The 20,361-nt window shown below is 41.9% G+C and overlaps 1 protein-coding gene across 4 annotated transcripts in view; it reads right to left on the reverse strand.

Moving 5' to 3' along the window:
• Nucleotides 1–20,361, reverse strand: part of POLQ (DNA polymerase theta) — a 131,870-nt gene that overhangs the window by 90,660 nt on the left and 20,849 nt on the right. For all 4 annotated transcript variants that reach the window (XM_043538750.1, XM_043538751.1, XM_037909805.2 and 1 more), the window contains 5 exons: nucleotides 13,280–13,439; nucleotides 13,018–13,164; nucleotides 10,960–11,172; nucleotides 3,085–3,227; nucleotides 1,050–1,254 (listed from right to left, as the gene is read on the reverse strand). In XM_043538750.1, coding sequence (XP_043394685.1) covers nucleotides 1,050–1,254; nucleotides 3,085–3,227; nucleotides 10,960–11,172; nucleotides 13,018–13,164; nucleotides 13,280–13,439 — 868 coding nt within the window. The remainder of the gene's footprint in view (nucleotides 1–1,049; nucleotides 1,255–3,084; nucleotides 3,228–10,959; nucleotides 11,173–13,017; nucleotides 13,165–13,279; nucleotides 13,440–20,361) is intronic.

A 20,361-nucleotide genomic window follows, 5' to 3' on the forward strand; every position in this document is an offset into this window, starting at 1 on the left:
CCCAGGGCAGGGGCACGCGACCACTGCTTCAGCCCCGAACACAGGGCAGAGGCGCATGGCTCCGGTTGCAGCCCACACCATGGGGCAGGTACGCAGCGTACGGCCCCAGCTGCACATGGCCCAGGTTGCAGCCCCTGATGCGGGGCAGGGGAGCATAGACCTGGCTCCAGCCCCAGCCGCAGCCTCAGCTCCAGCTGCAGCTGTTGACAGCTGAACCCCAAGAAGTCATGGAGGTCCAGTAAAATTACAAAATCCATGACTGCTGTGACCTCTGTGATTAAATCGTAGCCTTACTTATAATCATTTAAAATCCATCTTTTGTAGTCAAAAACTTGTTTAAGTGTTTATCTTTACCAGTGAGTTTGCCTGAAGCGTTTGGTAAATCTTTCATGGAGTGAAAGCTTAACATATCAAAATCCAAATGCAAATGTCCCACATGTGCTGGGGATCTGGGCTGGGAATTTTCATTCCACACAAGGCACATCTTTTAAAAGCAGAATGCTTCACTGGAATCACCATGCTGGATCTCAGACACCAACAGGAATGAGATTTCCTATCTTTAACTGAACAAAACATTAAACTTAACTATCCTAAATAGAAAGTGTCCCAAACTAAATGTCTCGTGAAACAAAACAAGAGGAAATGTCAGGACCAATTTTGCTGGCAAAAGAAAAGGAACTAAGATTAAAGAATCCAAAACATAAGGTCCATGGTCAGTGTTCACATACCCAATAAAGGCCACACTGCTTTGTAGTTCCAGGACTTGTAAGCTAGAACACATGAGTCTTAGTGGGGACCTGCAGAGGCCACTCCATGAAGAACTGTTTTTTCTTAAACACATACCAAAAATAAATTAATGAAAAAATTGAATTCATGGCATCCTAATCAAATGCCAATATCTGCTAAAGCTTTTTTGGCTAAATTCCAGAAGGCTAATTATAAATTTACACTTAGCTCTTCAAGTTCTGCCCAGGGAAAAATCTCTAGATTACAGACACTCAAAGAGCAGAAAATGTGGATGCAGAACACACAGAAGCAGCCATTTTTACCTTTCACTCGGTTGCCAGAGTCTAAAATCTGGATGAACTCATTCTCTAGCAGCCATCTCACACAAGCTTCAACAGCTCCATTCTGAGCTTTGTCTTCATCTCGCTCACTTTCCTGCTTGCTGTCTTTCAGACTGGCAGCAAGGAGTGTGCAGGAAGCGTAGGTCCGCACATCATCTGGAGTGCTGCCCACTCCACCCACTATGATCTGTTAAATAAAATTCCACGATCATAATTGTTGCAAAAGAGTAACACAGAATTTAAGAAATGAAAAATTAATGGATTGATCTATAATGGATCCAAAGAAAAAGTTTGGGGTGACAGGAACATAGGGTAAAACAGTTGCAAACTCCTACTACCACTGAGGAGGAGAACTGTGAAGACGGTTTCTCTTTATTTTGCAAAGAGGATAACATGCTTTTGACTCTGCCTACTGTATCAGATTGCTCACTGCAGGAGAAAGTGAATTAGTAACCCCATTTAAAGAACAGCCTAACATTTTGGAGGCAGTAATGCACACCATAGCATTTCAGGGTAAGGAGATTAAAACTAGACTCACTACTTAGACACCACTGAGAGAGTCTAAGAAAAGGGTAAAACATGATTCATTAAGTTTTGGATACAGAACAACCAAACCAGGGAGCAGGATTCTCCCTAGTGCTGTTCATCCTACTGAAGTTTTGCGTTTTGTATGTTTTTTTAAACACATGTAAATATCGTATCCCATTACCGTTTTCCTGGTTTGTAGAGGTTTTTGTATTATGCTTTTATTGTATATTATATATTATCCTCTTTCTTCATGAGTTACTACCTCAGCGCTGGAGGTAAGGGGAGATTTAGTAACAAAAACATTCTGTAGAGAATTCCATTTGTTTTTAAAAGTAAAAAACTAACTACCAACAAAAGGGGAGAGATTTTGGAGAGCTGCATTTTAAAAAGAAGTTCATTTAATTAGAGATCTCTATACTCTGTACGCCTCTCATAGCTAACAAAAATACAGAATCTGGGGCATATCTGACCAGTCTCCAGATACTAACATAGTTTCTGGAGAAGAGATTATATGTAAAACAGTTAAGAAAGGAACTGGATTACAAAAATGTTTAAAGCCTGAAAATCAACTTTGTAAAAATGGACAGATCTATTCTCTAGATGTTAGAGTCAGATCAGTTCAGATAAGTGGCAAAAAATAGTTCTGTTGCTTTTTTACTTCAATTAGTCCTGCAGAACGAGTACAGATAAGAGAGATCGAGCAGGATTCTATTTCTCGTACATTAACAGAATTATTTACTAAGCTCCAATCAATCACATCTGTAGAAAAGGGGTGCATAACTTAGGGCCTAAATTAGTCTACAGAATCTTTAGTATTAATGATGTACAAGAACGACCTAGTTTGACTCTCAAGCTACGTCGATGCTACAAGTTAGGGGTGTGATTTCCCTGCTTGTGTACACATACTCGTGCTAGCTCTAGAATAGCCATGGTAGCACAGGTAGCAGAAGCAGAGGCACAGCTGAGCTATGCCAAGTATATACCCACTGCATGGATCAGGCATGCCTCTGCAACCCATGCTGCCATGGCTATGCTACTATTTATACCACTGCTAGCTTGATGAGAGCTAGCGTGAGTATATGTACACAAGCAGGGGAATCACACCCCTAGCTTATAGTGTAGCTGTTGCCTCAGATCTCCGTTTAAATATGCAATGCTAGCAGTAATACCTTTTCCCACCTATAACCTGGGCACATTTAATATGGAGTCACTGAGACATAAAGATGGAATCCCAAAATGCAATTTTCAGAGTCACCACCTCTCTGAATTAATAACAATCGCAGCTGCAACTTTATATTGCAGCTGCAAGTATAGACTGAAATGGATCTGTATTACTTTCATGTGAAGCTGTCTGGGTTGAAGTAATGGGGAAGGAGAAGAAGAATAGGTGTGAAGCAGGTTTAGCAGTCTCACATAAGCAGTCATCCTAAACTTATGTGGAGTAACACAGCAAACTAAGTTCTAGTCCCTTTCCATGTGTGTCCCGTACCTCCAGGATCGCTCGTATCATGCTAGAGGTAACCTCTTCCCCTTCTCCTCTGAGCAAACAGCTGTGGACAGGCTTTAGTGATCCCTGAAGCAGAGCAATGCCTTTCAATCTCTCAGAGGACTTGCACACTAGAATGCTCTCACCTATGAAAAAAATAGAGATGAAGTGATCAAAAAAAAGCAAGCTACATTTTCAATTAAGACAATTTGAAGAGTTTTGAAATGATTTATTTATCAATTCATGCAGGAAACATCATTTAACATCATTACACAGATCATGAGTAAGAAATTTCAATATACTGCAGGTAACATTCCTCCTAGATATCTGGGCCATTTTGCTGTAATATCTACAAAGTTCAGTGAGGACACATTATCAGAGAGTGCCTTGAGAACACTTTGGGTGATACTGGCCAAAAAGCCAAGCAATTTTATATTTCTACAATCCTTAACAATGTTTATGCAATGCTGCAGAACGGCTCCACAGGTGCATGACAGTTAACAGATGGCATATGCTGTCGAATTAACAGACACTGCACTCACTAGACCCAATACTAGGGAAGATTCAGCCAATACTAGGGAAGATTCAGGACAGAGAAAGCCTCGGCTTGTTCTGAAGTCAACTAGTTCCACACTAGGCAGAAGAGTCCATTTTTTCTCTCCTCTGTTGTCGGATGAAATGACTGTCACAAACCCAGAGAGAAAACAGAAGTGAAATGTGACAGAGACTGGGCAGCTCAGATGATAAAACTACACAGCACTTGAATGACACCTATCTCGAATACAGTCTGTCAGCAACGCTTCACAACATACTGAAAATATTTATTATTAACATCCTGATATCTTTACAGATTCTAAGACAGCAGCCTTAAGAGACTGACTTAGTAACCATTTGTTCTCCAAACTTAAAAAGTTTCCCCTTTACAGTTGAAACAATATAAAGTACTTAAGTCATTAACATATCAGCTAATATTAATTTAATCTCTGATATTCATATACCTACGAAATTCCAAGGGAGGCAGGGAAAGTCATATAAAGGTCCCAAAGTTGTGAACCAAAACTACTGTCCACTGACATATTTATAACCTTCATATATAATCATATTATCTATGATGATAAAGTGAACCACAGGGGGAAAAAAGTCATGGAAAAGGACACACATTCTCTCATTGGGAAGTTATTAAACATTTAGAGCCAACATTTCTGGATAGCTGCTAAACAATTCCAACAAGGAGGTTTAGTCAAATGAAAACATATTCCTTTCAAACACAGAACTAACTAATCTGCTAATCATCTGAGATTAGACAGATTCTTCTAGTGCTTTGGCCATTGAGGAATAATCCTGCATTGAAGAGAAGAAAACTGGATGATCCAACAAGTTTTGTCCATCTCTAACCTCTAGTTCAGTATGTAGTTCTGTAACTAATCCATTCACCACCCTGCACACCTCCATCCAGAAATGGAAAAAGGTGAAACATAGCCAATTTCGTAGTTTCTGCTCCTCAGTACTAAACAGTCCTGCTCACATCTCCCACGTAAAGAGAGACAATTCTGACAAATAGAGAAGAATTAGGACTAATCCAATTTAGAAACATTAAAAAGTTTAATTCTACTCAGACCAAATGAAAAAATTCAAGTCCCCAGATACTTCAATATTCCAGTATTTGGAGGTCTTGACAGTAACAATTAGTCTCTGTTCCTGTTTTGTCAACCAAATGTCTTTTCTTTCTTTTTATTCTTAAAAATCTTAAATTGTAATTTTATATTTTATTTACTATTTATTTAAGAAGTTTAACAAGTTTACATATCCTTGTCATATCATCGTCTGTGATCCCTCGAGGTTGAGGATCATCTCTTTCACAGGTGTTTATTTTTTAATCGGTCCTTTGGTGACTGAGGAGTCTGATACTTGAGCCACAGGCTCGTTAGCAGACATTGCAGGTGGTGCTGGATGTCAGGGTTGGGCCACAATCGCTGCGTCTCAGTTGTCTGTCTTTTCTTTTCTGGTGTTTTTCTGTGACCAGGGCAAGGCGATTTTCCTCAAAAATGGACGTTCCCTCTCTGACAAGCCTTTGCCAGTTATCCCTGTACTGAACTACTGTCTCCCAGTGTGTGGTGTTGATGCCACATCTCTTGATGTTTATCTATCTTGAGGACATCTTTAAAACGTTTCTTTTGGCCTCCCGTTTCCTTTCTCCTTTGGTGAGTTGGGCGTACCGCAGCTGTTTTGGTAAGCGTACATCAGGCATGCACACACAGTGCCCGCTCCACCTCAGCTGGTGCTGGATAATCAGGGCCTCAACACTGAAGATGTTGGCCTCTGTAAGAACACTGGCATTAGTGTGGCAATCCTCCCACTTTTATATTGAGGATCTTCCGAACAAAGTTCTGGTACTGATGTTACAGGTTTTTCAGGTGTTTTCTATAGGTCACCCAAGTCTCACAGCCATAGAGGAGAGTTGGGATTACCACCGCTTTATAAACTCAAAGTCAAGTGTGTGTTCTGATGTTGTGATTGTTGAACATCGGCAAGACAGTCTGCCAAAGGCAAGGCTGGTGCAGAGGATACCGTGCTGAATCTCGACGCCTATGCCTGCCCTCTGTGACAGATGGCTGCCAAGATAGGCAAAGTAGTCTATATTTTCCAGTTCTTCTTTGTCAGTGTAGATCTTCCTTGCTGGGTCTGATGATTGACCGGGAGCTGGCTGGTGGTGAACTTTTGTTTTGCTGGTGTTCAGATTGGCCTTAGGCTTTTGTAAGCTTCAGAGAAACAATTAAGGGCTGTTTGTAGATCCTCCTTTGAGTGTGCAACTACAGCACAATTATGTGCGTACTGGAGTTCAGTTATTGTTGTCGATATTACTTTAGTTCTGGCACGGAAACGAGAAAGATTGAAGAGATTGCCGTCAGTCCGATATTGGATGTCAATGCCCTGTGGCAGACGGTCTTGGGATAACATTTTCATAACTGCTAAGAAAATGGAGAAAAGGGTGAGTGCCAGTACACAACCTTGTTTTACACCAGTTCGAACAACAAAGGGCTGAGAGGTAGAGCCACTGCACAGAATGGAGGCAATAATCTGGTCGTGGAGGAATCTTACAATGGTGATAAATTTGCTTAGGCGGCCAAACTTTGAAATGATTTTCCACAGAGCCTCACAGTTGACAGAGTCGAAGGCTTCGGTCAGATCAATAGAGGCCATATACAGCTTCTGGTGTTGTTAACATTTTTCCTGGATCTGCTTGGCTGAAAAAATGTCTGTGGTGCCTCATGATGGTCTGAAACCACACTGGGACTCTGGAAGTACTTCTTCTGCAAGAGGGAGCAGGCAATTCAGTAAGATTCTAGCAAGACTCTTCCCAGCAATGGAAAGAAGGGAAATGCCTCATTAGTTACCATAGTTGACCTTGTCTCCCTTTTTGAAAATGGTGACGATGTTAATATTACATAAGTCAGCGGGGATTTCTTTGGTGCGCCAGATTTTGAGGAGCAGCAAATGAAGCTTGTTAGTCAGTGTTTGTCCCCCCCACTTTCAGTACTTCAGCTGGTATGCCGTCAGGACCTTGTGCTTTATTGTTCTTCATTCATTTAACTGCTTTGCGGACCTCCTCAGGTGTTGCTGGGTTGGCAAGAGTTTCCCAAATTGGGTGCTGAGGGATGGAGTTGATGATGTCGTCAGAGTTGATTCTTGATATAAAAGCTTTTGGTAATGTTCCTTCCAGCACTCTTTGATGGATTCATTATCTTTAAGAAGGGTACTACCATCTCTGGATCTCAGCAGCGAGAGGCCACATGAGCTTGGTCCATACAGAGTCTTTGTCTCACAAAAACAATCTCTGCATATCATGTCTTTCAGCGAATGCTTGGATTTCTTTTGCTTTGTTCTCCCACCATTTGTTTTTTATTTCTCAGATCCTCCTTTGAACTTCAGCTTTAAGTTGATGGAAAGAGCTCTGCTTCTGACTGGATGATCAAAGGTTTTGCCAGTCACAGAAAGCTTTTCTCTTCCGGTCCAAAAGGGCTGTGATCTCTATGTTGTCATTGTAAAACCAGTCCTGGCAGGTAGCAAGGCCGATAGATTCCTCACAGGCCTCATGGATGGCCTATTTTGGGGCTTCCAAGTCTTCTTTGACACACGCATTGTCATTTCCAGGTGTGCATATGGTCAGTTTTTCACTGAGGAGTGTTTGGAAGTTCTCTTAGTGCACTGAGGACTGAAATCTTTAGATGTTTTATTGCCATCTGTATGATTTGGATTGCTTTCTATGTTTTGGTGCAATCCAGATAGACATGACTGATCTCACCAGGCAGTGGTCAGTCCAGCAATAGTCAGCTCCTCTCACGACATGGGTGATTTGGACATCTCTTAGATCCTATTTTTTTTATGACAGTCGAGGAGGTGCCATTGTTTTGAACAGGGGGTATTGCCAAGTAATTTTCTACTTGTTGCTGTCTGAAGATTGTGTTTGTGATCACAAGGTCGTGTTCTGCACATTTGCACTGATAATAGTAGCAAATGACTTATTGGCCAATTGGAGGCGCTCATTAATGCCGACAGGGAGCTCACTCAGGAGGTCGACTAGAAGGTTCTTGATTGCAAAGCCAACACCGTGTATTCACCTGTCGCTTGCTAGTTTTCCTTTCCAGAAGAAAGTGTAATCGCTGTCCTCTTCCCTCAAGTGGCCTTCACCTGCGCATCTTGTCTCACTGAGAGCAGCGATGTTGATGCCTAAGACCTCTCGAGGTACCACAACTATTGCTGTTCTGTGTTTGGGTCTTTCACTTTTTGATTCGTCTAGTAGAGTACGGACATTCCAGTGGCAAGAAACATTTTTGTTTTTCGACCGCATTGGGAGTGATCTCTCTGGACACGGTTATCCTGTCAGGTATGGTGGGAAAGCCTTTGTGTGGGGCACCTTTTCTAGCCCCTTCCCCATATGGGGTGAACAGAGGGGATCCTAAAAAGGCCTGCTCAGTCGTGACCGCGGCTGCCAATAATGCCCCCCATCTCAGTCCAGGGTCACATGCCGACCATCTTGCGGTCAACTGCCTGCATGTGTGTCTGTGACTAGGGACTCCTGGTGATCACTTCACCTGTTCCTGTCACCACTCATCCATCACCACAGAACTTTTATGGATGGAGGTAGGGAAAAAGTTCTTCCTGTGAGAGAAGCCTGTGCGTGAGTAATTTAATGTGGGAGAGCTGTTTCACATCAGCAGCCATACAAATCTTGTCGGAAGAGGCGCCTGTCTCCGGCAACAAGGAGGTTCAATACAACCGGGGATTTCTCCTCCGTTGCAGCCTTTGTCCACTTTTGCAGCCGTTGAGAAGTGATCTTGATTCATCCGCCTGCTCTGCCATTGAGGTCTTATGCTGGGTTGTGTTGGGCTGCACTTTGTTTGGTACCTCACCTTCGACCTTACCACCATGGGTGACCCTACCAGGAGTACAGGACTCCCAATGGCATCACTCTTAGCGTCTTAAGGATACACAAGCTTCTCCACCACGTCAAGGTGGCAGCCCAAAAACAAAAACTATCATTACAACAGTTAGCATTTGTTTAAAGAGACATTATATTGGAATAAAGTAATCTGATCTTTCTATTTAATAGGTTGTTACCACATTACAGAGTGAGCATCATTACAACATCGATGTCAGTTTTATTAAATTGAGTGAAATCTCAGTATACGCACACTTAACAAACTAGGTATGTCTACCAAATGTTATTAAAAAGAATTGGACAGGTGTGGTAGGTATTATTTATTTTTTGCTGGTGATGTACTCTCTCTGATGTAAAAGGTAACCAAATATCTAAGGAACTATCTGTCCTCTGTTTATTTTGCTGGGTACATAACTGGTGTGTTAATTCTTCCATAACCACAACCTCCCATATATTTTTGAATCATTCCTCCATTGTTTTGCTATTTATCTTTTTCCAATGAGATGCTAATAGCCAAGCAACTACTAGCAAATGAGAGATTCACTCATTTCCTTTTGAGTGACCATTTCCACTGGAAGCCCCAGAGGATCACCAAAGGATCATTTGATAATAAATATCTATTAATTTTTTATATTTGGTTATGGACTGCATCCCAATACTCTAAGGACTAGACATGTCCACCATATATATGCATGCATACAATCTCCTCTTTCACCACAATTTCTCCAACATTTATCCCTATTCAACCTCTATATATATTTTAACAGGTGTGAGGTACCACTAAAACAGTATCTCAAAGATTTATTTTTTTATTGTGCTACAGGTGAAGATTGTGGGTCATCTTTCTCAGATCAAACCTTACTTTTTGTTCCTTGTTTGTCAACCAAATTTCTAATCCATACTAGGAAGTTGTTGTTTTTGAAACTGGAATTGCTGTGGTAGAAAGAACAGCAGCTGGTATTTGCCATTATGTTTACACTTTCATCCAAAAGGCTTTACGGAATAGGCTGGGGGAGGTACATTTATAAACTCACGAACATATGTTCAGACTGCATACTGTGCAAGAGTAAACTCAGGTTCATGTCAGACAGGTAAAAAAAAATCACTTCCTCTCATGCGGAAAAAAAAGGATCTTCAAAAGCCAAGCAACTTCATTTTATAGCAGGTTTGGTCAAAGTGTAACAAGCAGGCTACAAGAAATTCTACAATAGATCATGATACTTCCCTCTTCAACATAGCGGTGTGGCCTACAGAAACTCTCAGTTCCAACATGCAATGCTGCCAGATTGCTCAAATCAAGATGGAATGTTACATTTCAAGACACATAGCATCTCCAAGCTGCAACCGTGCATTAAATATGAATGTAGCCATAAATCTAATTCAGTGGTTCTCAAACTGTGGGTCAGGACCCCAAAGTGGTTAGCCAGGGCTGGCTTAAGACTTGCTGGGCCCCAGGGCCAAAGCCGAAGCCTGAGCCCCGCTGCCTGGGGTCGAAGCCTTAGGGCTTCAGTCCTGGGTGGCAGGGCTCAGGTTACATGCTCGGGCTTTGGCCCCAGCCCCACCCCACCCAGGGCGGCAGGGCTCAGGTGGGCTCAAGCTTTACACCCCCTCCCCTCCTGGGGTCGTGTAGCAATTTTTGTTGTCAGAAGGGGGTCACAGTGCAATGAAGTTTGATAACCCCTGATCTAATCCACTTATAAAAGAGAATGCAATGAACTTGCAGCAAGTAGCCAACACCACCCGCAGCAGGGCAGCCCTGTTTTATATTTATGTTGATCTTTATACTCTCCACATTATTTGTACATTTGCAAAAAACCCAATTCCTATCAATTCTAGCCATAAAATAAACTTCCATTCTGAATAAAACTGACATTAACAAAGTTATTTGCCTTGCCATGCCAAAAGAGTTCTTGACTGATGCTAGCACAGCTCAAGATACGTTTTTTTCTGTGAACTGCCAGAGGGAAGCACTCAATATTTTCCAGATTCACAAAACAAGTAGTTTACCTGGAGAGAGGCTTATAAATCCAAGTTACTTGTCCAAGTGGAAGTTATTTGTTTGCCAGATTCTGGGTCTAGAACTTCAACATCATCTCTCAAATTTTTAGTCTGTAAAACTCCTTGCTAAACTAGCCATACCCCACACAATTAAAGCAAATGATCAAAGTATTAGAGGTGATATGAAATTCAACAAAGAAAATAAACTATGCCTCCAGTAACCTGACATACAGACACCAAAATCAATTCATGCAGTGAAACAGAATCCCCTAGGAATTACAAATTGTATCCCTATTAATACCAAACAAATTAATGTTGATTAACTATCATACTGAATACCAAAGGAATTCATCATGATTAATCACTAATTGTAAAGCACTGCCCTGGTTATAATTAGGTTAACACAGTTCTTAGAGAATGTTAATAAAGCCTCCACTTACCCACTGTGTCTACTCCTTTCCTGCCAGCCCTCCCAGCCATCTGTTTGTAAGTTAGGATGTCCAGAAGTCTGCCACCAAACACAGGTGTTCGGATAATTACCCGATGTGCAGGCAGATTCACCCCAGAAGAAAGGGTGGATGTCGCTGCCAGGACTCGAATCAACCCCCGGCGAAAGGCCCCTTCAATGATATCCCGTTCATCAAAAGTAAGACCTGAGGAGACAATGCTTTCAATAAACACACTAACAGCATGTTTGTGGTGAAGCATAACCGTCAGCAGAGAAAGCCTTGTGAGAACAGCCAATATGTTAATGAACACTTGCCATGTAGCGATTAGAACTATGGAGCCATGTCACACCAGTATCTTGATCACTGCATGGCTGAAATAATCTCAATTCTACAGAAATGTTTTCCTTTAAGTATTCTAACTAATAGCATGATTTAGCAGTCTGCGCCTCCAAAGTGCATGCAAACGCCATAAAAGGTCAGACAAACACAATATTTCTTTGAGAATCTTTATAAAACAGAAGAAAGTTGGATCCAGCAGTTATAATAGGGGATGGGAGTTAACAGTTTTTTTTCCCTATTTAATTTCTGTGATTTGCGGTCTTGAACCTGGAGTCCGACTAGGTTATCTAGTTCATTTCCCTGCAAACCATCAAAAATACATTTTCCAGTGTTTTCTCCAGTCTAGTTTTGAGTGTCCAAAAGGGCTTCTAACACTTCCTTTGGGAGATTGCTGAACAGCTTAATAGATCTTACTGCCAGGAAGTTTCTTATTTATATGATTTCATCAGTCTGCTTCTAAGACCACAGCCTTGCACCACCCTAAGTTATTATTCTTCTTCCTTGACATTTATAGGTTTTAAATATTAGTAGACTTTTCTTCCTTCTAACCCAATCTCCCTATATTCAGCTCTTTCATCTTTCTTCGTAAGTCACTCTCCTCAGCTCCCCTGATCAGTTTTGCAGCCTTCTCTCAAAGGGTTATGACAAAGCCAACAAGACCAGCTTCCCTACAAGAGATAAACTATCAAGTTTAAGGCTTATAAACTGAGGAGCTGTTAGCCTGGGATTCTCACAAAGGATCTAAAATTACTCAAAGTCACATCAAGAAGGAACCTGATGCATACTGGGAATCTTGTTTTGAAAAATGAATTTTTGTTGGCATACCTTCAGGGTTGGATTGTTTTTAAATTCAGAGAAATTGAGCGTCAGTGGGGCCATTGGAAGTCTCCAGAAAAGAATGCCATATTAGCCAGAGTAGTTTTCCATTAACTACAGTTAGTGAAATCCAAAGAACTCAAGAGGACAGAAGAGCTTTCTTTTGTTGATTCAGCACATCACTGTCCTTAAATTTCATTATATTCCAGTCTAACTTAGAGATCAAATGAGTATTTAATCTGTCAGAGTTTCACACCAGGATTTTTCTCAAGGTTAACTACACACCCTCGTTGTCTCTGGATTCTGGTCTCTGCACTGGTTTCTACCATCAGGACAGACTAGGAAACTTCTTCCAACAACTGGACCTTGCTTCCAATCTACCCTTCCAGAAGGACCATGCCTATCTGATAAACGAATCACAGACCTGGAGTAAAGAGATGGCAGCTACCACTAACAGTGACAGTTTTTCTTTCTTTCCATGTTCGCCCTTTGTCAGAGACCCAGAATAACAGCTTCTGTCCATCTTCTCATCTATCTCAGCGTTTGGTTGGGTAAATTGTCTTAACTCACTCACAAAGCTGATAGTTTTGACAACATGTCTTGGTTGTAACTCAGTATTTCCAGCATTTAGCAAAAGCTGGGTTTGTCAACTGCCATTGTCCTCTATGTTGAAATTAACAGAGAGAAAGTTTACCACACAATTACTGAGTTAAGCCTTAGACCACAAAAAATCTTTTCAGGCTTAGCTTTAGCTGTGGGTGGCAATAACATTTGATTTACCTATAAGCGACAAAAGGGACTAAAGACGTCAGAAAATGACCACTAAATATAAGTCCAACTAGATTTTGGTATCCATATAGTATGCTCATGAGAAATGAGTAAACTCAGAACTACCTGCATGATGAAATGCCACTCCCCATGGTAAAGTACGCTGGAGCACAGAGTCCAGACCTGACGATGAGCGCCTTAGCTGGTCCATCACCTCCTCTATTCCTTCCTTGTCCAAGGCAACTGGTGAAAGTGCTGAGGTTTTGGTAAACCCTTTAGTCAGGAGAGAGAAAGAATATTTTTTAAAGCTCTCAGCAGGCTTACTCTGCTATAAAGACATAGTGCAGCTCATAGTCTCCTATTAAGCTACTTTCTCATCCCTTCTTACTCTCAGCCTGCTGCAGAGACCAGTGTTGCAGATTGTAGAACTCCCTGGCTATGATGTCTGCCAGCTTTTCACACCAGTTCTTGGATGGACAGAAGAGTAGGACTGAATGGCCATCGTGAATGGTCTCGTAACACAGGCTCACCACATGGTCTTCATCTCCCTGAATTAAGACAGACAATTCTTTCAACAAGTTCTTGTATCATACAGGGTTTGTAAATGCTGCCATTTTCACCTCTATCCCACTTCAAATCCCCTATTCCAATTCAGAGGGAGAAACAAAGGTAAGAAAGAGAGCAGAGTTTTCTTGACCTTCGAAAGTCTAGGGATTAGTATGGGGCTGATGTGTACATGTCTTGGGCCCAACAACAGATGAATCTGAAGATTTGTGTCAACTTATCCCTAGCTTACTCCCATTGTTACAATCACAATTAAAACCTTTTTAACCATTTATTAACACAAAAAGAACAGTTAAAGCATTTGAAACTTCAGAAGTTAAGTAAAAACTTTAACAATTCCCTTATTCCCTTTAGTTGCATAGAGTTTCTTATACGGAAAACTCCCTTGTCTGACAGTTTCTTTAGGTTGTATTAAAGATGAAGGTCGAGTGGTTATTAAAGTTCAACTGTCTTTTTAAGACAAAACAAGACAAACACTCAAGAGAAGGAAAAAAATAGGAAAGTATAACTTCTAACTCTGTGTGTGTGTGTGTATGTATATATACACACACATATGTGCATGCGCTTAAAACTTGATTTCTTGGAAATTTCAGGCAAAGCACATTATTTTAATAGCCGCACAGACACTTAAACTCTTACTAGTCAGACGAAAACCTTTGTCAATAGCTTGCTTGTTTGATTACAGGTTACTAGCATGTTTCTGACATGGATTTGTTCTAGATAGTTAAACCAGATTATTTTTAAGCAGGCAGCCAAAGGAGGAATAAAGGAGAAAGTAGAAATCAGGTAGGGAAGGAAAAACAATATTACACTACGAAGAAAGCAGTAGCAGAAACTTCAAGTGCACAAGTCTTGTTCAGAATTCTGCCAAACCCAGCAGAGGTGGTGATGTCATCTGGCTCCCTTTTCTTGCCCAGTCTAGTTAGGAATCTTCCAGGTTCATGACAAAGGCCCAAGACCATGATGGTAGATCCCAGGGACCCAGTGAGCTGTGGGCACCTTAAAGTTGAAACTCCTTCCCTCAAGCTGTTGAATCCACAAATTTGGCTTTCCAGCCCACTTAGCTTAAGCATATTGCCAAGTAACCTCTAGAAAAAGGAGCAGCAACCTCACCCCATCAAAATTATTCAATTAAAACACAGTTACAGTTATTCCAATTATAAACATTTATTTTGGTTTCTGGACTCCCTCCACTTGTTATGCCAAATTATGATCTCTAATCACAGTTTTTTGTTTAAACATCCAATTTTTGCTACTCTCTCAAATTTTTGCTTATTTTATATAACAGGCTGAGCTGTTAGAATCATAGAAATGTAGGACTGGACAGGACCTTGATAGGTCATCTAGTTCAGTCTCCTCCACGGAGGCAGGTCTAAGTATTTTCTAGACCATCCCCGACGGATGTTTGTCTAATCTCCAATGACAGAGATTCCACAACCGCCCTATGTAATTGGTTCCAGTGCTTAATTTACAGTAAGAGTTTTTCCTAATGTCTAACCTAGATCTCCCTTGCCACAATTTAAGCCCATTGCTTCTTGTCCTGTCCTCAGTGGATCAGGAAAACAATTTATCACCCTCCTCTTTATAACAACCTTTTGCATACTTAAAGACTAATCATCTTCTCTTCTCCTGACTAAACAAACCCAGTGTTTTCAATCTTTCCTTGTAGGTCATGTCTGCTAGACCTTTAACCATTTTTGTTGCTCTCCTCTGGACTTTCTCCAGTTTGTCCACATTTTTCCCAGAACTGGCCACAGAACTCCAGTTGAGGACTTATCAGTGCTGAGTAGAGTGGAAGTATTACTTCTCATGTCTTGCTTGCAACACTCCTAATACATCTCCGAATGAGGTTCCACTTTTTGCAACTGTATTACACTGACAATTCATATTTAGTTTGTGATCCACTATAACCCCCAGATCCTTTTCTGTATACTCCTTCCTAGACAGTTATTTCCCATTTTGTATAAGGAAGGAATAATCGATTGCACAAAGTGTAGTACTCTACATTTGTCCTTACAGAATTTCATCCTATTTATTTCAGACCATTTCTCAAATTTGCCAAGATTATTTTGAATTCTAATCCTGTCCTCCAAAGAGATTGCAACCTCCCCCATCTTGGAACCACCCTCAAACTTTATAAGTGTATTCTCTATGCCATTATCCAAATCATTTACGAAGATACTGAATAGAACTGGACCCAGGACAGATCCCTGTGGAACCCCACTTGATGTGTCCTTCCAACTTCTCTGTGAACATTGATAACTACTCTGTGTACGGTTTTCCAATCAGATGTGCACCCACCTTATAGTCGGTTCACCTAGCATATACTTCCCATTTGCATCGGAGATGATCATGTGAGACAGCTGTCACATTCCAGGGTGCAATCCAGACCAGTGAGGGGTTGTGTAACAGCTTGCCTGCGACCTTGGGCACCTCACAATGCTTTGCTGTTGTAGCTCCCAACCTGGGCCACTCACAGTCTACCAGCATGCAGGTCACACCCTGAGTGTTTGTGTATAGCTACAGCCCTGATCCAGAAACTCTGCCCCAGCAACAGACCAGCCACACGCTGGCTTCCAGCAGCCTTGGTTACTACTTGAAGGGTGACCCCAACACACTCCCAGTCCCAAATTTTCCCCCAAAACATGTGTTCTGCAGTGTCCAGCCCTCTCCTGGGTAGTTCAGATATTAGAGGTCTGTTGCCCTGTAAGGGATCAATATTCAACTGTTTACTACTTTAAATCGAGTTACCAAACATTTCAATTTAAACACAACATGGGACAGTTTATTAGTTAAATAAACATGTTTATTTAACTAAAGAGATTTTAGGTGAGCATATGTATAAGGTATTAAAGTCAGAAATGATTACAAGAAAAAAAAACACTTTCTGGTATCTAAAATGCAGATTAGTGGTCTACTGCCATTTCTCCCTCATGCTGTCTCAAGGACCCAGTTTACTACTTATATGAAAATTGAGGTAAACACACATTCCTGTGTTTAGGATAGACCTGTTTAAGAACTTTTGTCTAGGCAGAGCTGTGTGATTTTGAACATGTGCTATCATCTTACAAGGGAAATTCATAACTTTACATATGATGTTGCTTCATACATTTCACCATATTATTTACCAGCAAGCTATTAGTTTTCAAATGATACTTCACAAGGCATATTTTGTACAAAGATTATTACAGTGGTGTATAGAGTGCGAATACAGGGCCGCTTTCAGTCAGAACAGTATCAAAAGCTTTACTAAAGTCAGGAGATACCACATCTTCTCCTTCCCCCCCATCAACAAGTATATTGGCCTATCAAAGAAGTGTATTAGGTAGGTTTGACATGGATTTGTCAAGAACAAACTATGTTAACTGTTATTTATCTTCTAAGGTGCTTACAATTGATTGATAGCTCCATTATCTTTCCAGGTACCAATGTTCAGCTGACTGCTCTATAATTCCCTTGGCTGTCCTTATTCCCCTTTTCATAGATGGGAAATAAAATACCTCTTTTCCAGTCCTCTGGCATCTTTCCTGTCCTCCACGAGTTCTCAAAGTTAAATCACTAATGGCTCAGAGATCTCTTCGGCCAGTTCCTTAAATATTTTAAGACACTGTTTTCGACCTTTTTTCATTTGCGGACCCCTAAAAAGAAATTTCAAATGGAGATGCAGACCCCTTTGGAAATCTTAATAGTCTGCAGATCCAAGGGTCTGTAGACCACAGGTTGAAAACCACTGCTCTAGAACTTCTTTCGTCAGGCCCTGCCAACCTGAAGACATCTAAGGGTATGTGTACACTGCAAGATAAGCCTACGATTAGTGGGACTTGAGTCACCTAACCCAGGTTAGAAAATCCTGGGCTTGAGTGTCTACACTGATTCTTAACCCTATGTTAAGACTTTCCTAACCTGGGGTGTTGATGTCCACACTGCAGCACGTAGACCCGAATCAAAGCAATCCCAGAGTCCCTAGCACCCTCTCAAAATGTGACCACTCTAGCCTTTTGACCATAATGCACTGTTGGAAAACTTTACTGCACACCCTGCCTGCCATTTTGGTCTGTGCGCTCCCAGCTATCAGAGCCAGCAACAGAGAGGAGCAGCCTTTTGAAAAACTTCTCTTGCTTACGCTTTCATTCCTGTGTCAGGAAACAGTTTCTGGGATGTGCCAATGGGCATTTCGGCAGCTTTTTCTGACCCACCAAAGGCATCTGACAGATTTCATGATGGAGTGAGAGGACGAGGAGACAAGGCAGACTCGCACTGGCTGATGCTGCTAAGTAAAATCGGCATATTTTACTTAGCAGTAAACCAGCTGATGCTATGTAGACTGCACTTCTGACGCAGGTCCACAAGCACAGACTGGTGGGCTCACATTGTAACGCAGACCTAGGATGACCAGCAGTGGATCCAGAACTCTTGCATGAAGAAAGCTACATTTCTGCAGCTTTGTGAGCAGCTTGCCCCAACCCTCCAGCATAAAGACACACTCACCCTTGCCAGTCCAGAAGCAGGTTGTTAAAGCAATCTGGAAGCTGCCTACCCCAGACTGCTACAAGTCCATTGCCAACCAGTTTGGGGTTGGAAAGGCGACTGTGGGTAAAGTGGTGGTGGAGGTTTCTGAGGCAGTAAGGTGTGTGGTTTACCCGAAGGTGGCAGTCATTAAAGATATTCCTGAAGTACCTGCTGGCTTTGAGAGAATGGGGTTTCCTAACTGCACAGGGGCCATTGATGGGACTCATGTGCCCATAGTTTGCCCTCCTCCAGGAGTACATAAACTGCAAAGGGTACTACTTGATTGTTATGCAGGTCCTCATAGACCACAGAGGCCAATTTATGAAGGTCAACATGGACTGCATTCCCAAAGTTCACGTCAGGGTTTTTCACCAATTGGAAGTCTACATTCATGGACAGACTGGGACACCGTTCCCACCAAATAACATTGTCATAAACGCTATCCCCACTGTTATTCTGGGGGACCCCACATATCCCCTTTTGCCTTTTCTTCTGAAGCAATACCCTGATTTCAGAGGCCCAGGCAAAAGAAGGTTTAATTACACTCTCAGCAGGTATAGATTCTATGGCTGTTGAATGTACTTTGGCGAATTAAAATCGCACTGGAGGTGTCAGCAGACCCATTTGGATGCTAACTCGTCAATGTCTGCATTACTGTGGCTTGCTGTATTCTTTACAATCTTTGTGAAGCCAAATGTGAGCCATTTTCCCCTAAATGGGCCTATAACAACAAAGAGCAGCTGAATCGGTTCACTCAGCCAGCAGCTACTACAACTGGAGTTGGCTGCACCTGGGCAATAGAAGTCAGGGATGCTTTGTGTTCTCACATTATCAACTTGCATGGCCCCATGGAAGAGGGGGAATAGTACCTGTAATAATGTGCTTGTGGAGGGAAAGGAGCTGGTTAATTTGGGGGGGTGGGGGGGTTCAGTGCTTAGGAGGGGTGTGGGCTTGATTACCATACTTATGAATGACATGACGAACAATGAATTGAGGAATGAATCACAGTATGGGTACATAAGGAAGTTATTGAAATGTGAATTGCTGTACCTAACTGCATAGAGGAACAATGTTTGCTTAGTCATGTATAATTGTTCCTGATCATATTTTTAGCTTTATTATTTCAAATCATGATTGTATGATGGGCTACATTGATAACAATAAACTTTCTTGATGACACAATAGGCTTTATTTGTAAACATGTACTAAAACAGTACAACAGTCATCCATTGCTAAACAAGAAACAGAGGAACATTTCCAAAACAAAACAAAAGTGCAGTAAACAGTGCAAACATAACTCAAACCCTCTACTACTGCATGTCCACTGGCTCCACGTTCTTCTTTTCCCCTTTTCCATGCACTTGGCACTGGGGGGGCAGGAGTGAGTGCAGGTATCCACAGGAGGGGGAATCAAGGAAGGAAGCATGGAGTTTAGTTGCCCTGTCCAGCCGCTCACGGGGGCCTGAATGCATGGGCCGCCCAGACATGGAATTATCCGGGCTACTTCTGGACTGAGGGAATGTTGCAGGGGCATCAGGGAGAGACAGGAGGAGCTGGTGCTCTTCCAGCCATGATGGAGATGAGTCGCTCAAACAATTCTCTCTGTTGAGCTCTGTCCTCCCTTAGCCACCATTCCTGCTCCAGCAACTGAGTTACACGTGCCTGCTCCCTTGCTGAAACCCAGACTTCCAGCTGCACGGTGAGCCTCAACCTCACCTCCTGCTCTTTGGCATGCCATTCTCCAGTCTTAAGTCCTTCTGCTTCTGGTACTGGACCTGCTTGTCAGCCCTCTCAAGAACTTCAACCATAACTTGTTCATGAAACACTACTTCTTGGAATGATCCACGAAGGTATGTTGGGCCAGCGTTGAGTACTGGATGTACAGCAGCCAATGAAGGTCGAGGGGCCAGAAATAGAACAAGAAACAGAGGGTTATTGTCTAAAATAGCTAAGTGAAGGAGCACAGAATTATTTCTTGGGGAATTTCAAGGACAGCAAGTGTTACATATCAAAACTGAACCTAAATATATTGTAAAAGGGATGCTTCAGTCCACAGAACCTCCCTGGACACCGCCTCGTTAATCGCAATTACAGAAGTGCACAGATAATGATACGTTTAAAATTACAAGCTGTTTCTGTTTTATAAAAATTGGATAACTACTTGGGCGGGGAAGGTGGGTGGCAAGTGCCCTTGCTACAAAAGGCTTTTTCTATCATTTCAGACCTTTCACATTTTGGGGGATAACTGTTCTTGTAGTGCCCTGTTGGCTAGCTACCAGTGTAAACCTGCAGTGTATGCAGCTGAAATATTCAAACATATAGTAACTGAAGAGCACATCTGTGACTGGAGTGGTCTAGTCACCTACCGAGATGGCCCTGGGAAATATGCCCTTCCCC

The sequence above is a fragment of the Chelonia mydas genome, chromosome 1 (assembly GCF_015237465.2).
Source record: "Chelonia mydas isolate rCheMyd1 chromosome 1, rCheMyd1.pri.v2, whole genome shotgun sequence".
Taxonomy (NCBI): domain Eukaryota; kingdom Metazoa; phylum Chordata; order Testudines; family Cheloniidae; genus Chelonia; species Chelonia mydas.